General features: G+C 45.9%; 2 protein-coding genes and 1 long non-coding RNA gene across 6 annotated transcripts in view; 1 reads left to right on the top strand and 2 right to left on the bottom strand.

Annotated features, from left to right (window-relative positions):
- LOC114846873 (uncharacterized) overlaps positions 1-2,031 on the bottom strand; it is an 8,756-nt gene extending 6,725 nt beyond the window's left edge. The window contains exons 1-2 of one of the 2 annotated variants that reach the window (XR_008693408.1): positions 1,352-2,031; positions 514-1,251 (exon numbers count right to left, since the gene is read on the bottom strand). This is a non-coding gene — a long non-coding RNA (uncharacterized LOC114846873). The remainder of the gene's footprint in view (positions 1-513; positions 1,252-1,351) is intronic. The other variant, XR_003784131.3, reaches the window with a different exon arrangement.
- Positions 1-6,180, top strand: part of vwc2l (von Willebrand factor C domain containing 2 like) — a 14,784-nt gene extending 8,604 nt beyond the window's left edge. For both annotated transcript variants that reach the window (XM_029136072.3, XM_029136071.3), the window contains exon 4: positions 2,185-6,180. In XM_029136072.3, coding sequence (XP_028991905.1) covers positions 2,185-2,336 — 152 coding nt within the window. In that variant the 3' untranslated portion in view covers positions 2,337-6,180. The remainder of the gene's footprint in view (positions 1-2,184) is intronic.
- Positions 6,160-22,460, bottom strand: bard1 (BRCA1 associated RING domain 1). 2 transcript variants are annotated; one of them, XM_029136069.3, is made up of 12 exons: positions 22,293-22,460; positions 22,129-22,185; positions 21,818-21,963; positions 21,087-21,703; positions 20,685-20,996; positions 19,933-20,013; positions 18,187-18,359; positions 14,205-14,331; positions 13,951-14,083; positions 12,954-13,046; positions 9,697-9,794; positions 6,160-8,072 (listed from the first exon to the last, which is right to left on the bottom strand). In XM_029136069.3, the coding sequence occupies exons 1-12, from the start codon at positions 22,367-22,369 to the stop codon at positions 7,725-7,727; spliced, it is 2,262 nt and encodes a 753-aa protein (XP_028991902.1). In that variant the 5' UTR covers positions 22,370-22,460; the 3' UTR covers positions 6,160-7,724. The 2 variants fall into 2 exon arrangements, with proteins under 2 accessions (XP_028991902.1, XP_028991901.1); XM_029136068.3 differs by having other exon boundaries at positions 20,685-21,703.

Below are 22,460 nucleotides of genomic sequence, written 5' to 3'. Positions count from 1 at the left end.
TTAATGCGACCAGTTATGAAGATGCATTTTACTGTAATAGTGGCTCATCACCAAATTGCTGCGACCGACCTCGTCTGGATCCCGGTGCTCCTCCCTGAAAGCGGGAGCAGAGAGCAGCAGCCAGCCAGCGGCAGCGCTTATCTCCCAGCTCCACATTCATCCAGTCCAACTGATTCAGCCGCAGTGCCTATCGCCAGTCATATACCGTAAATGCGTCAGGGGACGTATGTAATTATATAATTAACACCGAGGCAACGATAAAAGGACGCGCGTCGGATACGGGCGGAATCCGCTCCATATAATGGGATTAAACCATTTATAGATCTGCCACGTCTTATCGGTCTGAAGGCTGTCACTGTGATTTTTTGACAGACGTATCATTGAGCAGTGGTGCCACAGAGCTGACTAGAGTCAGGTAACACATCCAGTTTGACGTGTTCTCTGGATAGGCTGTATTTTTTTTTTTTAATAACAGGGTTTTGGCAGGTGAATTTGTATGGAAGCATATCTTACCTTCAGGCTAGAATTGTACTTGAGCCAAATCGACTGTAATGACTCCCAATTTGCATCCGCTCCTTAATCTGCAGTCGGGGGAAGGATGAAGCGGCGAGATGGTTCTGACGGAGGACAAACATTGCTCGACTCCGCATCGATCGCAGGTTGCGGCTGGAAACCGCGTGTCCTTCGAGTGGCGACAGGTAGCCGTGTGCCCAGGTCCTTCTGGCTCCGTAGCTATGTGGCTATAAACAATAACACTTGGCACCGGCACCGGCCGGACTCCTTCCTCATCAACCTTTACTGAGTTTGTCCTGTAACCTGTGCCAGCTGTCCGGAGGCTGATCAATGGGAGTTAAGGCTTGGCAGGAGCTGTGGATGTCTCCTCTAAGCTCAGATCAAAGGGCTTTTATCGGGTCCGAATAATGTCTGGGCCCCGTCTGTGGCGAGGCAAAGGATGGGGAGAGCGGCTACAGCGGCCAAGGGCTCCCTTCATCACTGCCACAGGGACATTTACAACCCAGAGGGCCTCATATTAACGCGAATGAACCAAAACACTCGGACATTACGCAATCCCTTGTGAAGGTTGGGTGATACTCACCTGGTGGAGGTGAAGCGAAGGGTGATGGGTAGAACTCCTGGGTCCTGGGTTCAATGTGGAGTTTGCATGTTTACGCTGCCTCTGGCCCGATTGTCATTTGAGATAGACGTGAGGACCTCTCTGTCGGCTTTCCATGCCGCCTCCATCAACTCGGCCTGCAATAAATCAAATTCACTTGGGTGCTAAGATATCCACGGATATTAGCCGTGAAAGCTACTGTGTCTTCCAGAGTTACGAGACCTACGAGTTTTTTACCACTTCTCATAGAGGAGTCGCGGATCTGGCAGGTTTTTTACAGAGCCGAGCGATCCGGAGTCACCGTCACACCAATCGAGCCGCTGATTGCTTCATTTCAATGATTAAAAGTGGGAAGAATTCCTGGCACCTTCTGCCGAAAAGAGAGAAAAAAGCTCCGCAGCCTCAAATGAACCCCAAGGAAGAAACAAATTAAGTCTAATTATTCCAGGTGTTGTTTGCTTTCACCATCCTCAAATGTAGCCGAGCTAATCTGTCTTCACCTGCTGAGATCAAACACGTGATCCGCTGTCAGAACATATAAAAACAGTGTTATCCACAAAAGGGGGATCCCCACACGTAAATCCGATGGTGTTTCAAGGATAAACCAGACATCAAAATTGATCCCAGTCCTTTATTGTGGTGGAAGTGGGCATAGTGTGTGTGCAGAAAGGAAGTGTGTGAGGAATTGCTAAGGAGTTCTCTGGCCTTTTCATACAGACTGGAGTGATTAACACCGTCCTCCTCTCTCTCTCTCTGTACTTCAGCCTCTCCGTACTGCCGAGCCAGCGCCTGGCAGGCTTCTTTGCTTGCAGCGCATTAGGATGCAAAGCGCTCCATGTCGAGGGAAAAGGGGAGACTAACAAAAGCGCTTTAGTGTTGCAAAAACAAGCCCATCGGTGCATGCCCGTGAAAAGATCTGTGCGTCTGCTCCGACCCCCCCCCCCCCCCCCCCCCCGACTCCCCCGCAGCCCCCGCGCATCACTCCTACCACCCCCTCAGAAGAGAGGGGCTCTGGGGAGATCCGTGCGTCCCGTGTCCTTCTCACTCCCCGTTTCCTGTCTCTTCGCCAGGTCCAAATTGCTTCGCCGGAACGACGATCATCCCGGCCGGAATCGAAGTGAAGGTGGACGACTGCACCATCTGCCGCTGCCACAACGGAGACTGGTGGAAGCCGGCGCAGTGCCTGCGGCGGGAGTGCCTCAACGGCCAGTCGCTGTCGTAGAGAGACTCCGCCGGGGACGGTGGAAAAGCTCAGGCGAGGCCCTGCCCACTGCGCCATTTTGTATGATTGACAGGGCAGGAGCACAATTCCCAAGCAAGCGGAGGCGTCGCGGCATCGAGGAGATGCCCCCACAAGCTTCACACAAATGTGGTTTTTGGCCAGTGAGAAGGCGACGGGACTGGTCCCACGGCGGCTTCCACCCTCTGGTTCTATTCACCGGTTTTTCTGAAGTTGACTCGCTTGACCTGCTGCTCTCGTGAAAAGTTTTTGAGCTCCTTGAACTCTTTCTGAACCATAAGCACTGTTATATTGCTCACGTTGATTTCTGTGTGTACAGTGGCACAAAAAAGGTATATGAGCGACTTTACTTTGTCATAAAATGTGATCTGATCTTCATCCAAGTTGTGTTTTGCTCAATCATTCACGGCAATGCTGCAAAAAAAAGGTGAACCCTCCCAACTAATTATTGGTCAAACCTTCTTCGGCAGCAATGAGTCACACATGAGGCAATTTAAGAAAAGTTTAAGACTACTTCCCCCACAAAAGCTTTCTGCTCAGCCATATTTTACAGGCTGTGTGGTGTTAACTGCCCTCTTGACATCACTTTACAGAATCTTCCATTATTTGTTTTTTGCTGGGATGGATTCCGTCCATAGTCCCCCACCTGAGACCTTCACACATGCTTCTAGCGATCAACAAATGAAATCAGAAATTTAGGCCATTTGTCGACACTATACAGAAATACATAGAATTCCCACTGGAGCAGCACTAGAAGAAGCCTCCAGCAGAACCAGGCTCGGGGGTGGGTGGTCATCTGCCTCAGCTGGTTGGGGTGAGGTGTCAGGAATCGAAACGGCTCATGTTTGATCACAGTTCTAGCTTCGATTGAGATCAGGTAATATTTTATGGCTTTTTTTTCCACATTACTTTTTCTTGCCACTGTATGTCAAGCTGCTTGTTGTACACGTCTATCACAATCACGCGGGTGTTGTAAAAGTCCAACAGCAGGAAAACAAAGTAAGCACACTAACCTGCGCTGTCGTTATCATGCCAATGTTGCCACCGGTGAAAGCGCCGCAAGACACGCGTTTGAGATTCACTGTTTCATTCCTAAAAGCTTGTTTACAAAATGCACATCACACATAAATGTTTGTGTCTTCATAAAACGTCTTATTGCTATGGCAGGAACTCACTATTAACATCTAGCTAAGCCACTGTAAAAACCCCAAAATGCTCATTTAATTACCCATCATGCCACTGGTTTGAGTCAAAGGTTAATACTGGAGAATTATGTGGAAGGTGGCAGCCAAGAACAAGAGGTTTTATATTAAAGCTGCAGCACTGCATCAACACAACAACTCCGGACATTCCCTTCAAGCTCAGTCATCGTGATTGGTTTCTCTCAGAGGTCCATATCCTCCGAAATATTCCCACTAACTAACTGCTTGAACTTGTTATCAAAGCAATTAGCGAGCCACGAGCAGCCCGCTTTAATTTCCCTTAATCAAGGAGTATTCTGTGATAAATCATCCAGCTGGGTGCTTGGCACTGCTGCAGCCTGCATGCTGGGCACACTAAACAAGAAGCAGCAGACAAAAGCGGGAATCTGCATATGTCTAAAAGCTTTTAAGCCACAATCACATACACATTGTTGGCGTGAGCATATCCAAGGACGCCATTAATCTAGGCTCATAGGCGCCAAGTGCTGATGCGCGCACGGTGAAGCACTTAAACCGGTGAGGCTTGTTAAGAGACAAATTAGGTGCGTTACCCCACAGCTCCCACTATATCCCACCACAGTACGCAGCAGATTTCCAGTTCAACCACCCCCAAATGTTTGAACAGCCTGTCCGGTGCCGTGCGGCTACAGGCGGAGCTACAGCATAGAGACAACTTAATGTATTGCCTTGATATTTCCCCAGACTAGAGTGGTCCTCAAGCAGCCCGATCGTAGAGAAAAAGTACTAAACCAAGGCCCAAAACATGATGTTTGTGAGATGATAAATACTGGTCATTAATTCAAAGGTGAATTCCAGTAGGGTCGCCCCATTTATCAGCAGAATTTTTTCCATTTCCAGAGAATCAGTTCCTGTTAACCTTTTTTACCCCGTTCCTGGGTGATGATGGATGGGCTGCTTAATAGCGGCTTCCAGGACTCTGTAATGAGACAGAAATGAGCAGAGGATAAAGACCAATGACTAAAGAGGTAAGTTACCTTTAAAAGGCAATAAAACTGGTTTTGGGGAGAACCTCGAGATCCCCAAAACTCGCTGCTCAGCCTTTAACCGCAGCCGCTGGATGAAAAGATGGGGGTGGAGTTCAATCTTAGGTGCAACAATGGACCCGGGATCAATTTCATCATTAAGCTACCGTGATTTAGGGTCTTTCAAGGTGGAATGACACAGCTCATCTATCTGGCCTGACTCTGGCGACTCATAAAACAAATACTGACATCTATGGTTTATCAATGACAGCCTTGGTTCTTCAGACATTTTAGGATTAATAAAAAAGCATCGTTCATCCGAATGACTCCAAAAGTCAGAATTATTCAACCTCTGCACGAATCCCAAACATATATTGGAGTTACTTCACTGGGTAGCAGCAGAAAAAGCTGGAGTGAGTGTGTGAAGTTGACAGGGCTCACAGGCATTGCTGCCACCACAGATGCCTTACTGGTGCCGTTCCACAGGAGACTCACTAAGCACGGCCTTTTGCTTCACGCTGTACGAATGGCCCAGACGCTCCTCTGTGCTATCGTTTACTGATGTGCATTGGCCCGAACCAGTTGTTTTACCCTAAACATTCCAGTAACAGCCAGCATACTAAACTAGGAGCAAGAGAAAACGGACGGTTCAATCACAGCAGCATTTTTGATGGAAGTAAATGGAGAATTTGCAAAAATAGCAAAAACAGGCGACTTGATCTTTCTGACATTGCAACTAATATCGCCGGATGGAGGAGTGGGGGCAAGATCAGGCTGCGGGTTGGAGGAAATAAAAACACATTTTTTTCCCATTATAGTATTCGAGATGCTAACGTTGAGTGGGACTGTACCGGTGCACGCTCGCGTCACATATCCTGTTCCCTTCGAGAACTAAACGCGGTGAGTTTGGATCCGCATGGATTAAAATATGCTGGAGAGAACGGGCTGCGGTTTAAAAACAGAAGGGGCTTTTATGCGGAACCAGGGGCAATTACATTTCGCCTCGCATAAACGTGAAGTCGCACAGTTTCAAGGACAAATCAGCAGCAGAGTCTGTCTTTGTTCGTTTTCTGCCAAGTAACTCGCGTCTTCATGTCTGTCTGTGAATGTCAGTTCAAATGACCTGATCTGTCCCTCCACCATTCAAACCACAGGCTTGTACATGGGCGTTTTGCAAAGGCAAACCATTTGTTCTTTCCGTGAGACACCGACTTACTGTAGCTGGAAACTATGAAAGATTGTTTTTTTCTTTGTTTTTTTTTTCCTCAGCAACAAAACTGTTACATAAAGTGTGCCTGAAAACCAACAGAGTACTATCTGGAATAGGAAGAGAGAAACATTTATTATACAATGATGTATTATTTTTTACGGGGCACCAAGGGTCTGTTCAGGCAGCACTTGAAAGTGTTCTATCAAATTTAATATTTATGTTTAAAATCAAGAGCATCTTTGATTGTATTTAAATAAATGCTCACACAGGTTCACCTTTGACGGTAGGAAAGGATAAAGCGTCCAAATTTCAAAGAGTTAAACAACCCTTGGTGCTCCTCATGTTGTTTATATGTAAATACCTTCAAACATATAATGTGTATTCTGAAATCCGAGGTGGAGTAAAAAAAAAAAAAAAAAAAAAAAAAAAAAGAGGAATAAGAAAATGTGTATGGTTCATTGAGACAAACACTGTTTTGTTAAAGACTTGAAAAGAAGTACTGGGCAACAGGAACTCTTCTTCACTCAGGATTGTGGAGCCTTTTCTGCACGAGATCACAAGAAAGCAGCCAATTATCCAGTGAAAATGGGCAGTTCTTTACTAATGTATGTCCTCCATGTACTGAGAGCGAACAAAACACGCAGCAGGTGAAGGACGCGTCCGACCCAGGTCACAGCCTCCAGGTCAGCGTTTCACAAAGTGAACCATTTCAGAATAAATACCAGCGCAGTCTTTTTGGCTTATGACTGTCTGAGAGGCGAACTAATGGTTTTGTAATGCTCAGTGAGTTCAAGGGCATAATTCACAGGTTCAGTCCTCCATTCAGTTCCATTACAAGTCGGCCCGGGCTTCTATCTCGTCCACGCTGCTAATTGCCTTCTCCCACCTCCCACAGAGGACAAGGAAAGGGAAGCAATTTTATGCGGCACACGGCAATCAATAGCAATTAGGTGCATCCCTGACTAATCCCATTCAATCCCATCCTGGGAGATGGCCAGTGGAAGACCTCTCGAAGCACACGCACCTGCAAAGACATGCACACAAATGCACACACCTTGTGAACAAAGAGGGAAAGTTTGCTTTTGCACTCAGTGCCGTCGCTGAGTTCCCCTTTTTTTTCCTATTCTGCAGTTTGTATTGAATGTCCATTGACCTTTTTTTGAGGACTCTTGTAATGTATGTATCAAATAAGCCTTTTCATTTGATAAGTTAATTAGCTCTTCCTATCAACCCCACACAGACTATACAAAACACAAACAGGACAACCAGAATGTGTGAAATATCCTCATGGGTTTCTCAGCAGGGAGCCTGAATGAAACCGCCGCTCCCTGACATCGCAGTGAGTTAGTTGAGGTGGTTAAGAGCATTTGATTAGGACCCTTCCTGGACCAGTCCAACACAGTGCAGATTCAGTACGTTGGAAGGATTATAGAAAAGAACTCATCTGTCCTAGAAAAGCTTCGAGATCCAGGAGCAGCTGGCAGGCAGCGCTGTAGCTGAGAACCCAGAGATAAGTGGGTTACCTTTTCCAGCCCGTTGTTCTGTTAGGACTCGGTAGAATGAGGCTACAACACATGTTATTAGCCCAGTGACCTTTGCTGGTGTCATGTTACACAATATAACACGTGTCTCTAAATACAAACAGCTGTAATTCAATAATTATGTCTTCAGGCTTTACCTGTGATTCATGGTGAAATGATTTCCTGTAGTCAATTCTTGAAATATTGTTTAATTTGGTAAAACTAAACAAAGGTCAGAAGTCAGAAAAGTATTAAACTATTGGTATCTTCCTCACTTAAAATAACAATCCACGTAGATACTTTATTTATAGGTTTATAGGAGATAGATATCGTAATTACAATATGAGTTACATTATTTCTCTGTTATTATTATTACTCTGTATGATTAACAGTAAACCATCACATATAAAAATCAAAGACATGGCATCACCATGATGATGATGATGAGGAATCATTCAGACCGATATCTGCGGCTCAGGCACAGGAAGAAGCTGGAACGCCGCGATGCAATCGACGATCCAGGTGGAGGGCGCCGACCACACCTTGCCCCGCCTGAGCACCGCGGGCCTGTGGGGGCCCTGAGGGTCGAAGACGACGTACTGGGTGCACAGCGCCTGATCGGAGCCGGGCAGCGCGTGGTAGGCGGCCGCGCTCAGGGTTTGGGTCACGTCGCTGTCCGGCTTGGGCTGGCGGCTCAGGAGCTGCCCTCCTCCCCCCCGGAGCAGCCTGGCCAGCTCGTCTTTGGTGGGCGCCTTGAAGGAGCCCAGCAGGAAGAAGAAGCATCCGTCGAAGAGGGGCGGGAGCTGCAGAAGGAACACACTGACCATCAGTGGCGACTCACGCGTCCTCAACCTTGGTGGAAAATAACGCTTGCTTTTAAATCAAAGGGCTGAAAATACGGCTCACCTACAGCATTATCTTCCTCAAGTAAAGCCTTTGAGTCGATCATTGCCGGCATCATAATAAACCTACAGTCCTCATGAGAACAGCCGTAGGAGGATTTACGTCCTGCACACGTTTACGGCCACAATAAATGCTGCAGAACTTCTTCACCACTAAATCTAGGCTCTCACACAGCCAAGTGTCTGCGTGCATGCTTTGTATTTACCCTGTTGCTGGAACGCGAGCTGACTTTTTTTTTTTTTTTTTTTTATCAGCGCCGTCCTCCGCAAACTCTGAACCACTATTGGTGTTTAAAAGCAGCAGTGAATTAGGCCACGGGAGACTGTTCCACTCTCAGCATCAACAAACTCCACTGGTGTGGAGTATAAATTGGGCCTTTCAACAGTTGCTTGTAGGTTCCTTCAGTACATACGCAGAGTTTGTGTGCGCTGAATGTTTGAATGCGGTTAATGTTTTTATTTTTCCCCAGCTAGAGGACGAGGCGAGAAAACTGAAGACACCAACAATAAGAGCAGAAAAACTGCAGAACATGTGTATGTTATCACGTGTTTCTGACTCTCAGGTCCTCACACGATCAGTACAGTACAGAGCACAATGCCTGTCAGAGGGGTTTCTCCATTTAGCAACGACCCAAAGCAGAACTGAAAGCCTAACGTCAACAAGAATCTCTGCAGATTTGCCTGAAATGGGAACACGATGCCTCGACAACAGGTACAAAAAGGCAAAGAATCAGACACGTTATATAGCAACATGGATGGAGAGATTAAATTTTGAATTCCTAACAGACTTTTTTGTCCCGACGGGAGTCACGGACACAGCGAGGCTTTGGAGATGCGGCTGCTTTAAAGCCATTCCTGCAGAGCGTCGGCTTTGTTGTCATCCCGGCAAAATAAATCTTCTCCCGGGTTGCAGTTCTCTTACAGACTGCGCTAAAGGTTTATCTTCGAGGATATTGCTGCATTCATTTAACTCCCTGTCCACATAAACCTTACAGGAAATTCTGAAGATAATCATCACAACATGATCCGGTTAACACCAGGCTTCATGTCAGGAATGCCGTGTTCCTGCCAGCGTGTGGTGTTAATAACGCCAAACATAACCTTCCTGTTCTATTTGTCTTTCTGCTTCAGCTTGTGTCTTAAAGGTCAGGACGGATCCGACTGTGCCCTAAAAAGAGCAGGACCAGAAACAAATAGTCCTGAAAATTATTATACCCTGAGAAAAAAAAAAAAACACTGTCAACCTGAACAGACTCTTAGACAGAATGCAGCATGATGCTCCGTCGGTTAATTAGATCAATTAGCAAGCTGCTGCAATGGAAGAGCAGCAATATAATAATCATAACGACGTGAATAAATATAAACTCGAAGAAAGATTGCGTAAACACACACCGTGTTTCCACCGTGTGGGAAACCTTTATTTACCTTAAGGAAGAATCTATACTCTGTGGAGTGTGTGTGTGTGTGTGTGTGTGTGTGTGTGTGTGTGTGTGTGTGTGTGTGTGTGTGTGTGTGTCCCACTTACCAGGCTGCATCTGTTGATGCGGCTGCGTGGAGGCCCGTCCCCTGCTTCGTGCTCCGTTTCAGGCATCCGCCTGCCTTCCTGCAGACACGCCGCCACCCCTGGAAAGTCAGAAAGAGACAGAGAGAGAAATTAAGGCATAACTAATTATGTTGACTTGAAAGATTGGGACAAGACAAAGCCCACGTCTACTTTATCACAGCGAGCATTTCAATTCCAAGCACTGGCAAAGCAGCAGTTGACACAAGAAGATGCCCACAGCACGATCGCGTTAATGATGCAAGACCCGATTTAAGTATCTCGGGCAGCAGCGTGTTTTTCTTTTAAACCACGAGAGACGGAAAGAGTCAAATGAGAATTGTGTGACAGCCCGCAATTAAAATGAAAAGGAATGGTTTCTTCTAAATCCTTGAGCAAAGCATCTTTAAAGACAGTGAAAGTTTTTCAGTAAAGCTCCGGCAGATACGGAGGGAAAACCCACATATTTTAATGCCCCTCTCTCGGTCACGAATTTAAATAGGAATGCATCTGAACACAACACGGACCACAGTGCTGCTGTTCACAGTAAGCATCCAATTACTCATACTGCATCTTGGGGTATAATAAATATATATATATATCCAAGCACCCAATTTCACAGTGCACATCTGAACATAAAAAAAACAACAGGTCCAATAGTGCTGACCATTAATCCTGACCTGATTAGTCTCGCCGTGCAGAGACTTCTCACATTTTCGGTCCAATCTGCAAAGCATCTAGGTTTCGCTACGCCCACACAACCTGGTGACCCATTTCATCCTCAGTCGCTGTCTGCTCTTTGAAAATGTGTAAATGTGCTCACCCTGCCACAACACGAAACGGCCTCCGATATAAAACAGCACATTACACGCATCCTGTTCATACACACGTCCCATAATGGCTCGGGGTGTAATTATCTTCCGTCATTCCCCTTAATTACAGCTTTTACTTGTGGGCACCGGGCCACAGACTCGGCAGAGAGGAGACGAAGATACTGGGGTTAATCGCGCCGGACGGTGGCACTTAGTGCTGACGCGTCATTAGCATATTTAACGTTCAAGCGGGCTGAATGCAGGAAACATCTCGAACCCCAGTGAATGAGTGAGCAGCTCCATGAAGCCACTTCCTTGATTAACTATGACACCAACTGGAACCGTGATCTAATTAAGAGGACTGCCACTGGAGACCAGGGCTGACTGCGGGGCAGCGCTTGCACTTCAGGATGGAGATGGAGTGCATCGGCTCCTTCTTTATTGGCGGCCGGCACCAGAAACTAAGCGCTGTCATGCTACACGAGAGGTAAGAATGAGTATTCATGGGAGCGCTGCAGCGTGAGCGGCGACATCTCCGACGCCGCGTAAGGTAGAGGTGTCCAGACGGGGCTCAGAAGACGCAGCTAGGACCCGTGCACCGGCCGGAGGACACACACGGGTGCACACGCCTTCACCGGGCGAGAGTGACGAGAACCACAGCGCAGGAAAACTAGCCATTACAAATTAGAAGGAAGGAAGAGAAAAGGAAGCGAGATGTTAGACAGATAAAACATGTCTATTTCACACTCTATAATGTGATATGTGTGGAGATTAATTAAATAATTACATTTTTTGAAATATTATAATTATAATTCTGAATCATTTTATCATTCGATTTCCAATGAATGCTTACTTGACGTTTCTAAGCTGTAATTGGGCCCTGTGACACAGGATGAGGTGGGTTTAAATGAAACCACAGACTAATGAAGAGGCTGGATGGAGCATTAAGACAGGTGACAGTGAGAATTCACTCCTCACACGTACACACACGTACACACACGCACGGGATGCCACAGTGATTGCCATGAGGGAGACATGCTGTGTCAAGTGTGCAGCCTGCGTGGAGAGAGGACAAGGGGAGGGGTGGAAGACGGTCCAAACAAACTAAATCGGACACAGCGACGCACACATTCCAAGTTGAAATGGCCGACTCGCAGCGACGGAGACGAGCGCGCGTGGCATTTTAGTCTGCACGCACACGCACAGCGGAGAGATGCAACTGACAGATACACCAGTCAAGGGCACACCAAGGTAGCAGAACTCTTTGACAGCGAGTCTCTTTTTACTTCCCCTGAAGCAGACTTCCTCTGAATATGTGCTTGTTGACTTGGTTCAAGGATGCTAGAGAGCCTGGCTGAGAATAGCTGCGTTTTTTGGTAAGAATTCATCTTGGCATAAATAAAACAGGAAGAGGAGAGGTAACCCTCTTTTCTTTGCCAGTGAGATTCCCCCAGTTTCCCAAAGAAGCAACTTGGCTCTCAGACATGTAAGCAGGTGTGTGCACGCTGCAGCGAATCAACAAAAATCATCAACCTTTTGAAACATGTTTTTGTTATTTCCCAGGACGCTCCATGTGTCACAGGAAAAAAAATATTGTATTTCAAATTTCCTCCTGAAAAACAGCACCTGTATTTGTTTGAACTGTTACAGATGCCAAAGAGCAGTTGAAAGTTTGAAATGACACGTGTCAGCTTAGTTTGGCTTTTAGGGGAAATTAACAAAAACAATTAAACATTTTTTGGGATTCAGACAAAAACAAAAACCTCCAAAGAATAATGCAGGAGTTTGAGCAGCTCAGCTTTGTTTATTCCAGTGGTCCCATAGGTCCATTATACACTCCCGGGGGTAAATATGTGGAAGAACCACTACGACTAATGCAAAGTGAGTTATTCTTTGGTTGGAGACCCCAAATGCAGGCAATGTAGGTTGGCAACCAAATCCTAACTTTATTATAAGCAATTTTTTAATCCTCCAGTTTGTCGCTGCCAAATATTTCTGCTAAGTGATTTTTTTAAAGGGCCTAAAAACATCTGTGTTACTAGCAGATATCTCAAATCAAGTACTTATTGTGACAAAGACTTGAAATTGTGACTCTAGTAAAATTATGAAAACAAAAAGTCTTTTGCCATTTACACTGTAACTAACTGTATGTGCGGATGTGGACGTGTGTCCAATCTATACTGCATCAGTGATTATTAACAGAGCTTAATGAATATTCAAGCATCACAGTTATTCACTGTCAAGGTGAGCTCACACTTCTCTGATAGAGGCCGCGAGAATCTAGGACATAGCACGTTTAAAATGCAGGATTATCTGGGATAAAAAAAAAATCTGTGTCAGTGCAGTTAAAGATCCCCTGGTTTGAGCAGGAACATCAGCAAAGAAAATCTGCAGAGAACTGCTCCTGTCAAACCATAAGCCTATACTTACAGCTGTATCTGACGATCCAGCAGCCGGCGAGGAGTCCCAGGAGGGCGGAGTAGGTGGTGGGCAGGTGTCCTTCTGGCACCACGACATGGCTGACTGGAGGGAGAACACACACACACACACACACACACACACACACACACACACACACACACACACACACACACACACACACACACACACACACACACACACACACACACACACACACACACACACACACACACACACACACACACACACACACACACACACACACACACACACACACACACACACACACACACACACACACACACACACACACACACACACACACACACACTAGGTACAAGGAGCTGGGCTGCATGTGCGGTCGTCTCCTGTCAGACGGCCCAGTTAGAGCGTTACAGCAAAACGCAAATGAATGGAGCTCAGCTGAAAGATCTGCAGATATTATAGAGAAGCTGCTGACGTCCCTCACTGTGCTGGGCCATGCAGCTCCAGTACGCTTCCTCCAAACCTGTGCACGGCGACACAACCAAAAAGCCAGGCAACCACTTGCTTCATAAGTACACATAATTACAGCTTAATTAAAATTTCAATATGAGCCTATTGCCTCTTCATTCAACAAGTGGGCACAGTTGACAAGTGCAAAATGAACATAATTACGTCTCCAGGGCGAAACCTTCTCACGCCGAGCATCGCCTGCGTTTGAAGCTTTGGATGCAGAAGCATTTCTCTGAGAGGCCGACGCTCCCCCCTCCAGTCAGAGGCTGAGACACCCGTCTGCGTTTCATTACTCGTCTTCCTAACGCTACCGCCACACATTTTATGAGCAATGATTTCAATTACTCTGGCTTTCTGGCGTTGTCGCTGCCAGCGCTGTGTCGCAGTGAAGGAGCTGCTGTATCACATCGGTGAAGTGCGCGGCTCTAAAAGCAGCTGTTAGTTACTAGTGAGCACCTGCAGCTGCCTTCAACAACATGCATGCAGATAGAAGTAGGCACACGATCGCTACCTGAGCTAGAAAAGGTGTCCACCACCCTCCCTCCCAGTAGCCGTCCCAGTTTGGCCAGGTTGCGTTGCTCGGGTCCAGACAACTTGGTCGCCAGGAACACCGGCATCTCTTCCATCCTCGCACAGTCGTTCACCTAAGACAAGACACGGACGCACGGCTTAGAAATTGGACACTAGAACATCAGGAGGGTCGCTTTAGTTTGAAGGGGGAGAAGGAAACGATAAAGACAAATGCCCATGTCGTCGTACACGTACCACAGACAGGCTCACTGACGGGCTGGGAGGCGCATTAGCATATTGGTTTCCTTCTGAGGCTTTCTGGAAAATCTCCAGCATCTCCACACTCGCCGCGTAGTCTGCAGGCTGCTTTCCATACAGATTGCTATGAAGGAGCATATTCAAAAGATAAAGTGTTTCAGTATCTCACAGTATGCACACGCTTGTTTATTTATGCAGCTGCCGCTATGACCAGACCATCTGGTGACCAGAGAGAGTCAGACGCATTAAAACCGATAAGAAAAACAGCAGCATAAGGTTCTACACAGTTATTAAATCCATGTATTTATATAGACGCCGCTTATCAACTCAGTTTAACAAAACATGTTCTTGCTGCACAGCAACTTCTCGTGGCGGCTCCTCCGTGAGCATCTGCTAATGTTTAAAAGGTACAACTGAAAGTTACAGGTAGAAACATAGTCTCTTAGCAACTCAACTCCTCTAATCCTGAATCTAAATTTACTTCTACAAAGTAACGCGAGCAAACCGCTTCGACTCGTCGCGTCTTTGTTAGGCGCGTGTCTCTCATTTGCGTGAAACACGACTAGGGTCACCTTGAGGAGCGAGGAGAAGATGAAGAAGAATAAAGAAAAGCGCAGGAGGTGGAGAACAGAGAGAGAAGAACCAGAACCAGCAGGTTGTCTCCAAAAGATTAGGCGTCAGCAAAGATAACACCTGGGGGACAATTAATAGGTCCACTGGTCCATTAAATATTTCATTTGGATTCACGGTCGCAACTAACGCCCCCCCACACACACACACACACACACACACACACACACACACACACACACACACACACACACACACACACACACACACACACACACACACACACACACACACACACACACACACACACACACACACACACACACACACACACACACACACACACACACACACAAACAGAAAACGTCTCTGACACTCATACATATGCGCGAACGCTGGCTGGCGCACGCAGCTGAACGTGAGATGAATATCTAACAACACAAAGTGTGGAAAATTGTGCAGTAGGTAAAACACACAGACATCCACAAACCATCTCCTACAGGCGCTCTGCTGAGGAACACAAGTGGGAGGAAGGCGGTGGTGGTTCTAGTGGATGCGGCCCGTAACCATGACTCGTACTCTAACTGCGGGGAGGAGATTCAAATATTAATTTGGAGCTGAACACGAACGCAGAGGAAATGTTGCATGCTGCCATTAGTTCACAGCCAACAAACACCACCACTTCTCTGCCCTTAAACAACAGAATAACATTAAACGGCTCTGTGCGGTTGAATCCGACGTTACTTGACAGGTTGCGGTTGTGGGAAACATCCGAAGGTGCATCGGCGAGGCCACCTCATCCAAACGCTGACGGCGCCTTTGATCTACAGTGTTAACTCAGCAAGTCTTAAAGGGGATTAATGACTCTAACGCTGGAAACACGCAAATGATGAGACAGAGGGTTGAGCCTGGATGCATTTTTAATCAAAAGGTTCATTAGCTACACGTCCTTCCTAAACAATCCGCTGTGAACGAGTCCTGACGCTCGGATCGGTTGGGTATCAACGCTTACCCTGATGATTCAGTATGCACCCCCCACCCCTCCCCCACCCAAGTGTTGTACTGTAATCGTGGTGCACATGCTCTTCTCTGATGCCAAACGGCATGAATCACAATAACTTCGCCTGATGAGCCTAAAAATAGCCTTATTCAAGGCGACGACTGCGATCCAAACGCTGCGTGATTAGAAGGAGAGAGAAAATGACAACGTTCGCACAAGGATTGTCATAGTCCTCCTTGTCTTTTCTGTGAAACACACTGTGTACCATTAAAATGTAATAGCAATAATTTCTTTCTATGAAAACACTTGAAAAAGTAATTTTTTCCCATTCTGAGACCTTTAATGGATTCAGTACCAGACACACAGTTAATGAATGTGTATGGATTCAAGCTGATGGTGGTTATTAGGACTGAGCCAACAGATAATTAAAACATACCGGATGGTTGTTATTCACGTCGCAGAAACCCAAATTTTTCATCCTCGGTTTCATCTCGCACCGACATGTTCAGAAATCCTGATATGTAACAGGATCAGTGTGAACACACCATACGCTACCAAGCAGCACAGACGCTGCATCGGTAAATGTTCACGCTTACAAGTCGGAAACGTATGCGCATGTTGTGTAGCTTCTGAAAGAAAAAGCTACACCGCGACCCATTAGCATTCACTCCAGGCGTTCCTCCAGCTGTAGTTTGGTTTCTGTGCAGAAAGTTCAAAATTCGAGGTGGTTAAAAAAATTGGAATCCAATTTATATATAGAGGGAGAAAGTCGAATATCTGCATAAGGAATTGAAGTGGAAGATGTCTCAATGGGTCGTGTGTGCTCTGCAACAGCGGAGGCGAGCCTATGGATTGCACTCATCTCGCCCAGTCACACTGTCTTGGCCGTCTGCTTCGCCATGGAAACAAGTGATAAAAGGTAAAAAGGAGGGAACATAAGGCTGGTCGGTTCAGTAACTATCGGCGTTTGAGGCCAAATAAAGCTACGCTGAGGTGAATGGGAACTCAGAGAACACTAAATGACCAACATGCTGACCCCGAGCAGCGCCTGCATTGATTCCACTTATTAACCAGCGTTATGGGCATTGTGCTGCGCATCTACGCTGCCTCCGCCAGCCAGCAAGGCAGCGTCAACTGATTAGACAGCGACTAATCAGGATCAGTCGGTTTCACTCCATACACCTCCACGCTGCACCGAGGGACGGCGCGTTATTAATCATAACGAGCCCAATGACGGCTACAATAACTGGTAAACAGGCACTTAATGATTTATTGATGGAGTGGAAAATACAGTAAGCACTGGCCTGGAATAACGCAGCCACCTGTATGATGCAATGTCCTGAAACACGACAGCCACAAAATAAATAGAAACTTGCACGTCGGAATCCAGCTCGTTGTGAAAATCAGCCGACGTGTTTCTAATATTTTAACAGTCAATCGTTAAATAAATTGTTTTTCTATTATACATGAACGATCAAGATCAATAAATTCTGATTTTTATTTTTTGGTCACTAATGCGTGAATCACAATTTCATGCTATGATAGTCACAGTTTTAACACTCAGGAGAACAAGAGAGCCTAAAAAGATAATGGGCCCAATGCAAGAACCACTTGTGCTCACAGTTTTGTTCTTAACGGACACGTGTGAGCAATTTAAGGTAATTTTGTGTCATTTTTTTTCTTTCATTTTTCTCTCAGGCAAGAACAAAAATTCACGAGTGGCCCAGACCAATCTTACTCACAAATCACAAAAGGAGACGGGTATTATATGGGCTTAATCTGAATAAACAACAAAATGTATTTTAAATGCAGTAAAGTATAAAGTTTTATTTTATTTTAAATTAATATTAATATAATCACAACTATTGTACAGCTTTAAAATCCTCTGCTTCATCTCAGTGACCTTCATTATCTGGTCATCATTTCATTTCTCTGCTGTGCTGTTTACTGACATAGCAATAGAGCACTTTGAAGAGTTAACGCCTTAAGTTACTGATTGAATCTCGTAACTGCAGAGTCTGCATCACTTGGTGCTGGACAAGAGTTTGCAAAACTAGAGTCAAAAAGTCACAGGAAAAAGTTAAAGATTCTTTTAAGCGCCATCACTTTTTCACCAATAAAGAAAATATTATTCCACTCTGCTATAACTGGAGTTGCTATGTGGCCACAAGCAGAATAATACAAGGTTTAAAGGTTCTTATCATGACCATTTACAGGTCAGGCCTCAGACCTTGTTTTCACAGATCACCCACAACATGCGAACGGGTCCTGATCTGGAAAGCAGGTCGCTCTTTTCTTAAGAATGGAGCAGCCTTATATGAAAGCAGCAGCACAGAACACACCTACAGAAACAACAACAAAGCCTCAAAACAGCATTTGGGCTAGAAAGCAAGCAGCTACAGTACTCACAGGACGCTGGGCGAGGCTCCGTGCCGCAGCAGCAGCTCCACTATGGCTGCGTGTCCGTTCCTCGCGGCATCGTGGAGCGGGGAGTCGTTTTTATAGCCAGGTGTGTTGAGTAGAGCTCCTCTGGAGAGCAGCAGCTCCACGACCTCCAGGTGACCCAGGTTACATGCTTCATGCTGCAAGAAAAGGCAGTGACCCGGCCTTCACAAGTTACCCCCAAGAGGCTTCAGCTGCTTTTTCTCTGGTTCTAGGATTTGATGGTGACGTTTTTGATTCAGGGTTATTCATCAGTCAAATCATTTTATAAGTGCTAAACAGATATTGCAGCTTATTCACATTTCATTAGGTCCTTAAAAAAAAATGAGTCACACTAAAAAGCATCGGCTTAGAATTTCCCCTGTACTGCTGTTCTACTTTTAAACATGAATGAAGGAGCTCACGGCTAAAAAAAAAAAAGAAAAGGAAAATACTTTTAAAGGTCATGTTTGAAGCTTGAACTTATCTTAGTTTGAAGAAGCTAAAGTTCAGGTTCAGACAGAGTCATGGGTAAAAGTCAGTACAACCTCTTTGAAATCTGTTTTGCATGTAAAACTCTGAAATGATCTGACTGGAACAGTTCCTACTATTAGGGAAACACGGACGTTCTACACGATCGTTCTAGTTCTAGCGGTCTCTGTGCCGTTTTTGTGCCGTTATTTGTTTAACAAGAGTGACGACGTATTCAGGAGAGAAACGCTGCACTATTTTAAATGTTTTTTTATTTTTTATGTAAAAATGTTTTAGCATCTACATTTGCTGTAGCAAAGTTCTGATGACGTTCTTCTGGTTTTCTTCCTGGTGTCACTGTTACAGATTCTATCACCACCCAGTGTCTGTTGAATGGTGACATTACAATTAACGACCTTCATTAAGGGGCGGGAGGCCTGTAAATTCAGTTTGGTGGTTCTCTTATGAGTTACACAGAAAGGAAGGAAATTCCTTTAACAGCACCGTGTTGCTCTGATATAGAGTCTCTGGACATATGGGAGTTCTCGTGCCAGTGCAGTTTGGTGGTAGTCAAAATGAATTAATTCCCAACACGGCTGGTAGGAATTAGAAAGATCAGCTCCAAATTGTTAGAGCTGTTAAATTGAAAACTCAACATTGAGCGGAGCATGTTGACAGTAAGTAGCCACATAAGTGCTGCAATAAGACGCATTAGGAATGCTCAAATGTTCAATCTCTGAGGGAAAGACATGACAGCGCTTTGGGATTTCACAGTTCACCGTGTCAAGGCAACTTTAGGCTTAGCGGCGTCGGAGCTCAGACCCACGTATATCTGGAAAAGTCAGCAAAGATAAAAAGGTGTCGCTCGCTGTAATTGACTCATTCAGGATTAAAGGCCTTAATTCCTGGAGATGCAGTGATACGTGCAGACACAGGTGCTAATTAGGGGGAAAACGTTAACTAACAGCTCATCAAAGAGGAATGAGGAGGGAGGAGCCGCCTGCATGCAAAGTGGCCGTTTGTTGGTTTACCACAGCCGACATGAGAAGAAACGCAACAGTCAACACGAAAGCCTTTGTGTGACAAACAGCTCAACAGTCTGCGTAAAATCACACCAGATAATGTTATTGACGGGCAAACGGGGAAAGAAGCAACAATGCGGAAATGCGGTTGCGATTTAACAGCTTCCATTTTACGGCAACAGCAGTTTTTCCACACGACAAATGGCGCGTTCAGGCGAACCACTGCGTGTATTATTCTTACCAGAGGTGTCCACCCAGCATTATCCTTGAGGTTGGGGTCGGCCCCCTGCTCCAGCAGTTCCCTGGCAGCCGCTACATCTCCCTGTAGGACCCAGAGAGGACAACAAACCTGAGGTCAGCGCAGCAGCCCCGCAAACGCAGCCCTTCAAACACAGCAGCTGATCCCAGAGCAGCGCAGCCCCGCCGTTTATCAATCACGCTCCACAGTGGGCCATTGATTACCTTGTCTCGGATCCAGAGGGGGATTACGGCTGTGTTTGCAAGGATTACTCCAAGACTGTTTATTCTCAGCAGACCAGAACATGGCTGTCTGATCATCTGAAGACAAATACGTGTTTTCTCAACTAGGAAAAGGTTTGTGCCTTGAAAGAGCCCAATGGAGAAGCCGAACCGTCCCCAGTTTCAAGGTTGCACTTTGCTATTTCATCCCTATAAATGCTGAGAAACCTTTAAAATTATTTTGTCCAGTTGCTAAATATTTAAATGGGCTCATCAATTTTAATAGAATCTTAATTAGAATAACTGCATATTATTTCATTTTATTGCAAATAACTACTGTTGTTTCCACTTTAAATATCCTGCTCCTTTAGGATGTAGTTAAAAATAATGCTGCTCATGTTAAGCAGTGAGTGTTTAATTAGTGGAAAATATGCAGCTTATTTTTGAGCTTGCACAAATGAAGATGCTTAAAATGTGCATTTTTTTTAAAAGAGGGAAATCAAAAGGGTGGAGTTTTTTATAAAAACCTTTCACCTTTATAGCAGCTACATGTAGCAGGGTCTCTCCCTTGTGGTTCCTCTTCATAACTGCAGGGCTTCCTGGGCTGGGATGGCCGACCGATGCAGCCCGAGCACTGGGGGACTTTCTACCACGACCGGCTGTGGGTGAGGGACTGTCTTCTCGCTCTGTCCTGGGGGTTGTGGGGCTACTCACAGATGGAGGCCTGAGGGCACCCGGAGACATCCGACCCAGCGATCTTCGTCTCCGGCCTGGAGAGGTCCTCGGCCGTTTCGGTGTGGTCTCCAAGGTTCCGACCTTCTCCTCTACCCTGGATCTTTTTAATGGCTTTGGGGAACAAACATGGGGCTGGATCTCAGGCTCGTCCGCAGGGTTGAGGTCACTGGCAGCTGGTGTGTTTTTTTGGGTGACACTTACAGACATGCTCTGACTGGCTAAGTCCTGGTGGTTCATTTGAGTGGTGCTGACTCCTGGGAGGCTCTCACCGGTGCTGATTTCATTCCCCTTCGGCACATCAGGCTGAGGTTTGTCAGGGGTGACTGCAGGGCTCACAAAGGAAACCCTTTTACTGGGCTTCTTTGTCTCTTGAACACAGGTCTGCTCCTTTTGCATAATCTCCTCAGTCACTCCCCACTGCTGATTTATAGCCGCAAGCCTCCTCTTCTTCATATCCTGCTTGATCCGCTTCCGTGTGATTGCAGCTGCACCTTGAACCTTGCTAGCAGCATTTCTTTTAGCTGCGCGGTTCTTCCTGTTTTTGTTTTCAGGGTTGCGTCTTTGAGGAGAAGAGGAGCCAGAGTCTTGGGAGGATGAGGAGAAATTAAAAACTGACAGGTCCTTGGGCTGAGCAGTACCAGCATCCTGCTGTGCTGCGTCGGTCTTACCAGGAGACCTACTCTCAGACACTGTGATGTCTGAAGGCTTCTCCACCGCGCAGCGAACCTTGCGGCTGCGGGGGCTGAACCAGATCTTAAAGGTCTTCTTTTGTCTAAAAACAGGGCTCTTAGGTTCTGTTTGAAAATCAGCGATAGAGTCTGTAATAAGAACAAAAAAGGAAGGTTTAACAAAACAATATTTTGGAACAAAATGATTTAAAAAATTAATTAATTAATTAATGTTTTCAGGTTTTTATAATCACAAAGATCTACCAGGTTCTGGGGGATTCAGGATGGACTCCAAGTCAGAAAAGAGCTGTACGATGCTGCTGAGCTGCCGGTTGATCTGAATGTCCTTCACCCACGCAGGACTGTGACACACCATGCAGCCATCGCCCGCACAGGGACCAGCACAGGACCTGGGCAATAGACACATTCTGGATTAGAAGACTTTTTCATAGCTCAATAAGAAGAGGTAAGTTATTGGGTTACTAGTTTACCTTATACAGGTAATACAGGTGCTTGTTTATTCGTTATGAGTTTGCCCTAAAACAGTAAAACACATTTAATAAACGCCACATTACCTGCACAGCATATGCTCGCACGTTCCAAGACACACAGGGTCCTTCATTAGGTTTGAGCTGGAATGAAATCGAAGCGTTTAAAGCACGTGTGAAAGTAGTCACAGACAGTAGTGTAAAACAAGCAGGCTAAAGCACAACCCGCAGTCACCGCAGCGTTTATTTACCATTTGGAGCAAAGCAGCAGACGTCGAAAGTTCGCGACGGCCTCCTTAGTGTTTTTCCAATCTTCATGATCCATCATCCAAATACAGTTTGTCTGTTTGTTTGTGTTCTGACTTCCTTGTTGTTACGCTCGCTTCGTAGTAGGTCGCATCTCCCGCCGAGGATTTACG

The sequence above is a fragment of the Betta splendens genome, chromosome 21, assembly GCF_900634795.4.
Source record: "Betta splendens chromosome 21, fBetSpl5.4, whole genome shotgun sequence".
NCBI lineage: Eukaryota > Metazoa > Chordata > Actinopteri > Anabantiformes > Osphronemidae > Betta > Betta splendens.
The sequence above is the reverse complement of the archived record's forward strand: the minus strand, read 5'-3'. Positions and strand labels throughout refer to the sequence as shown.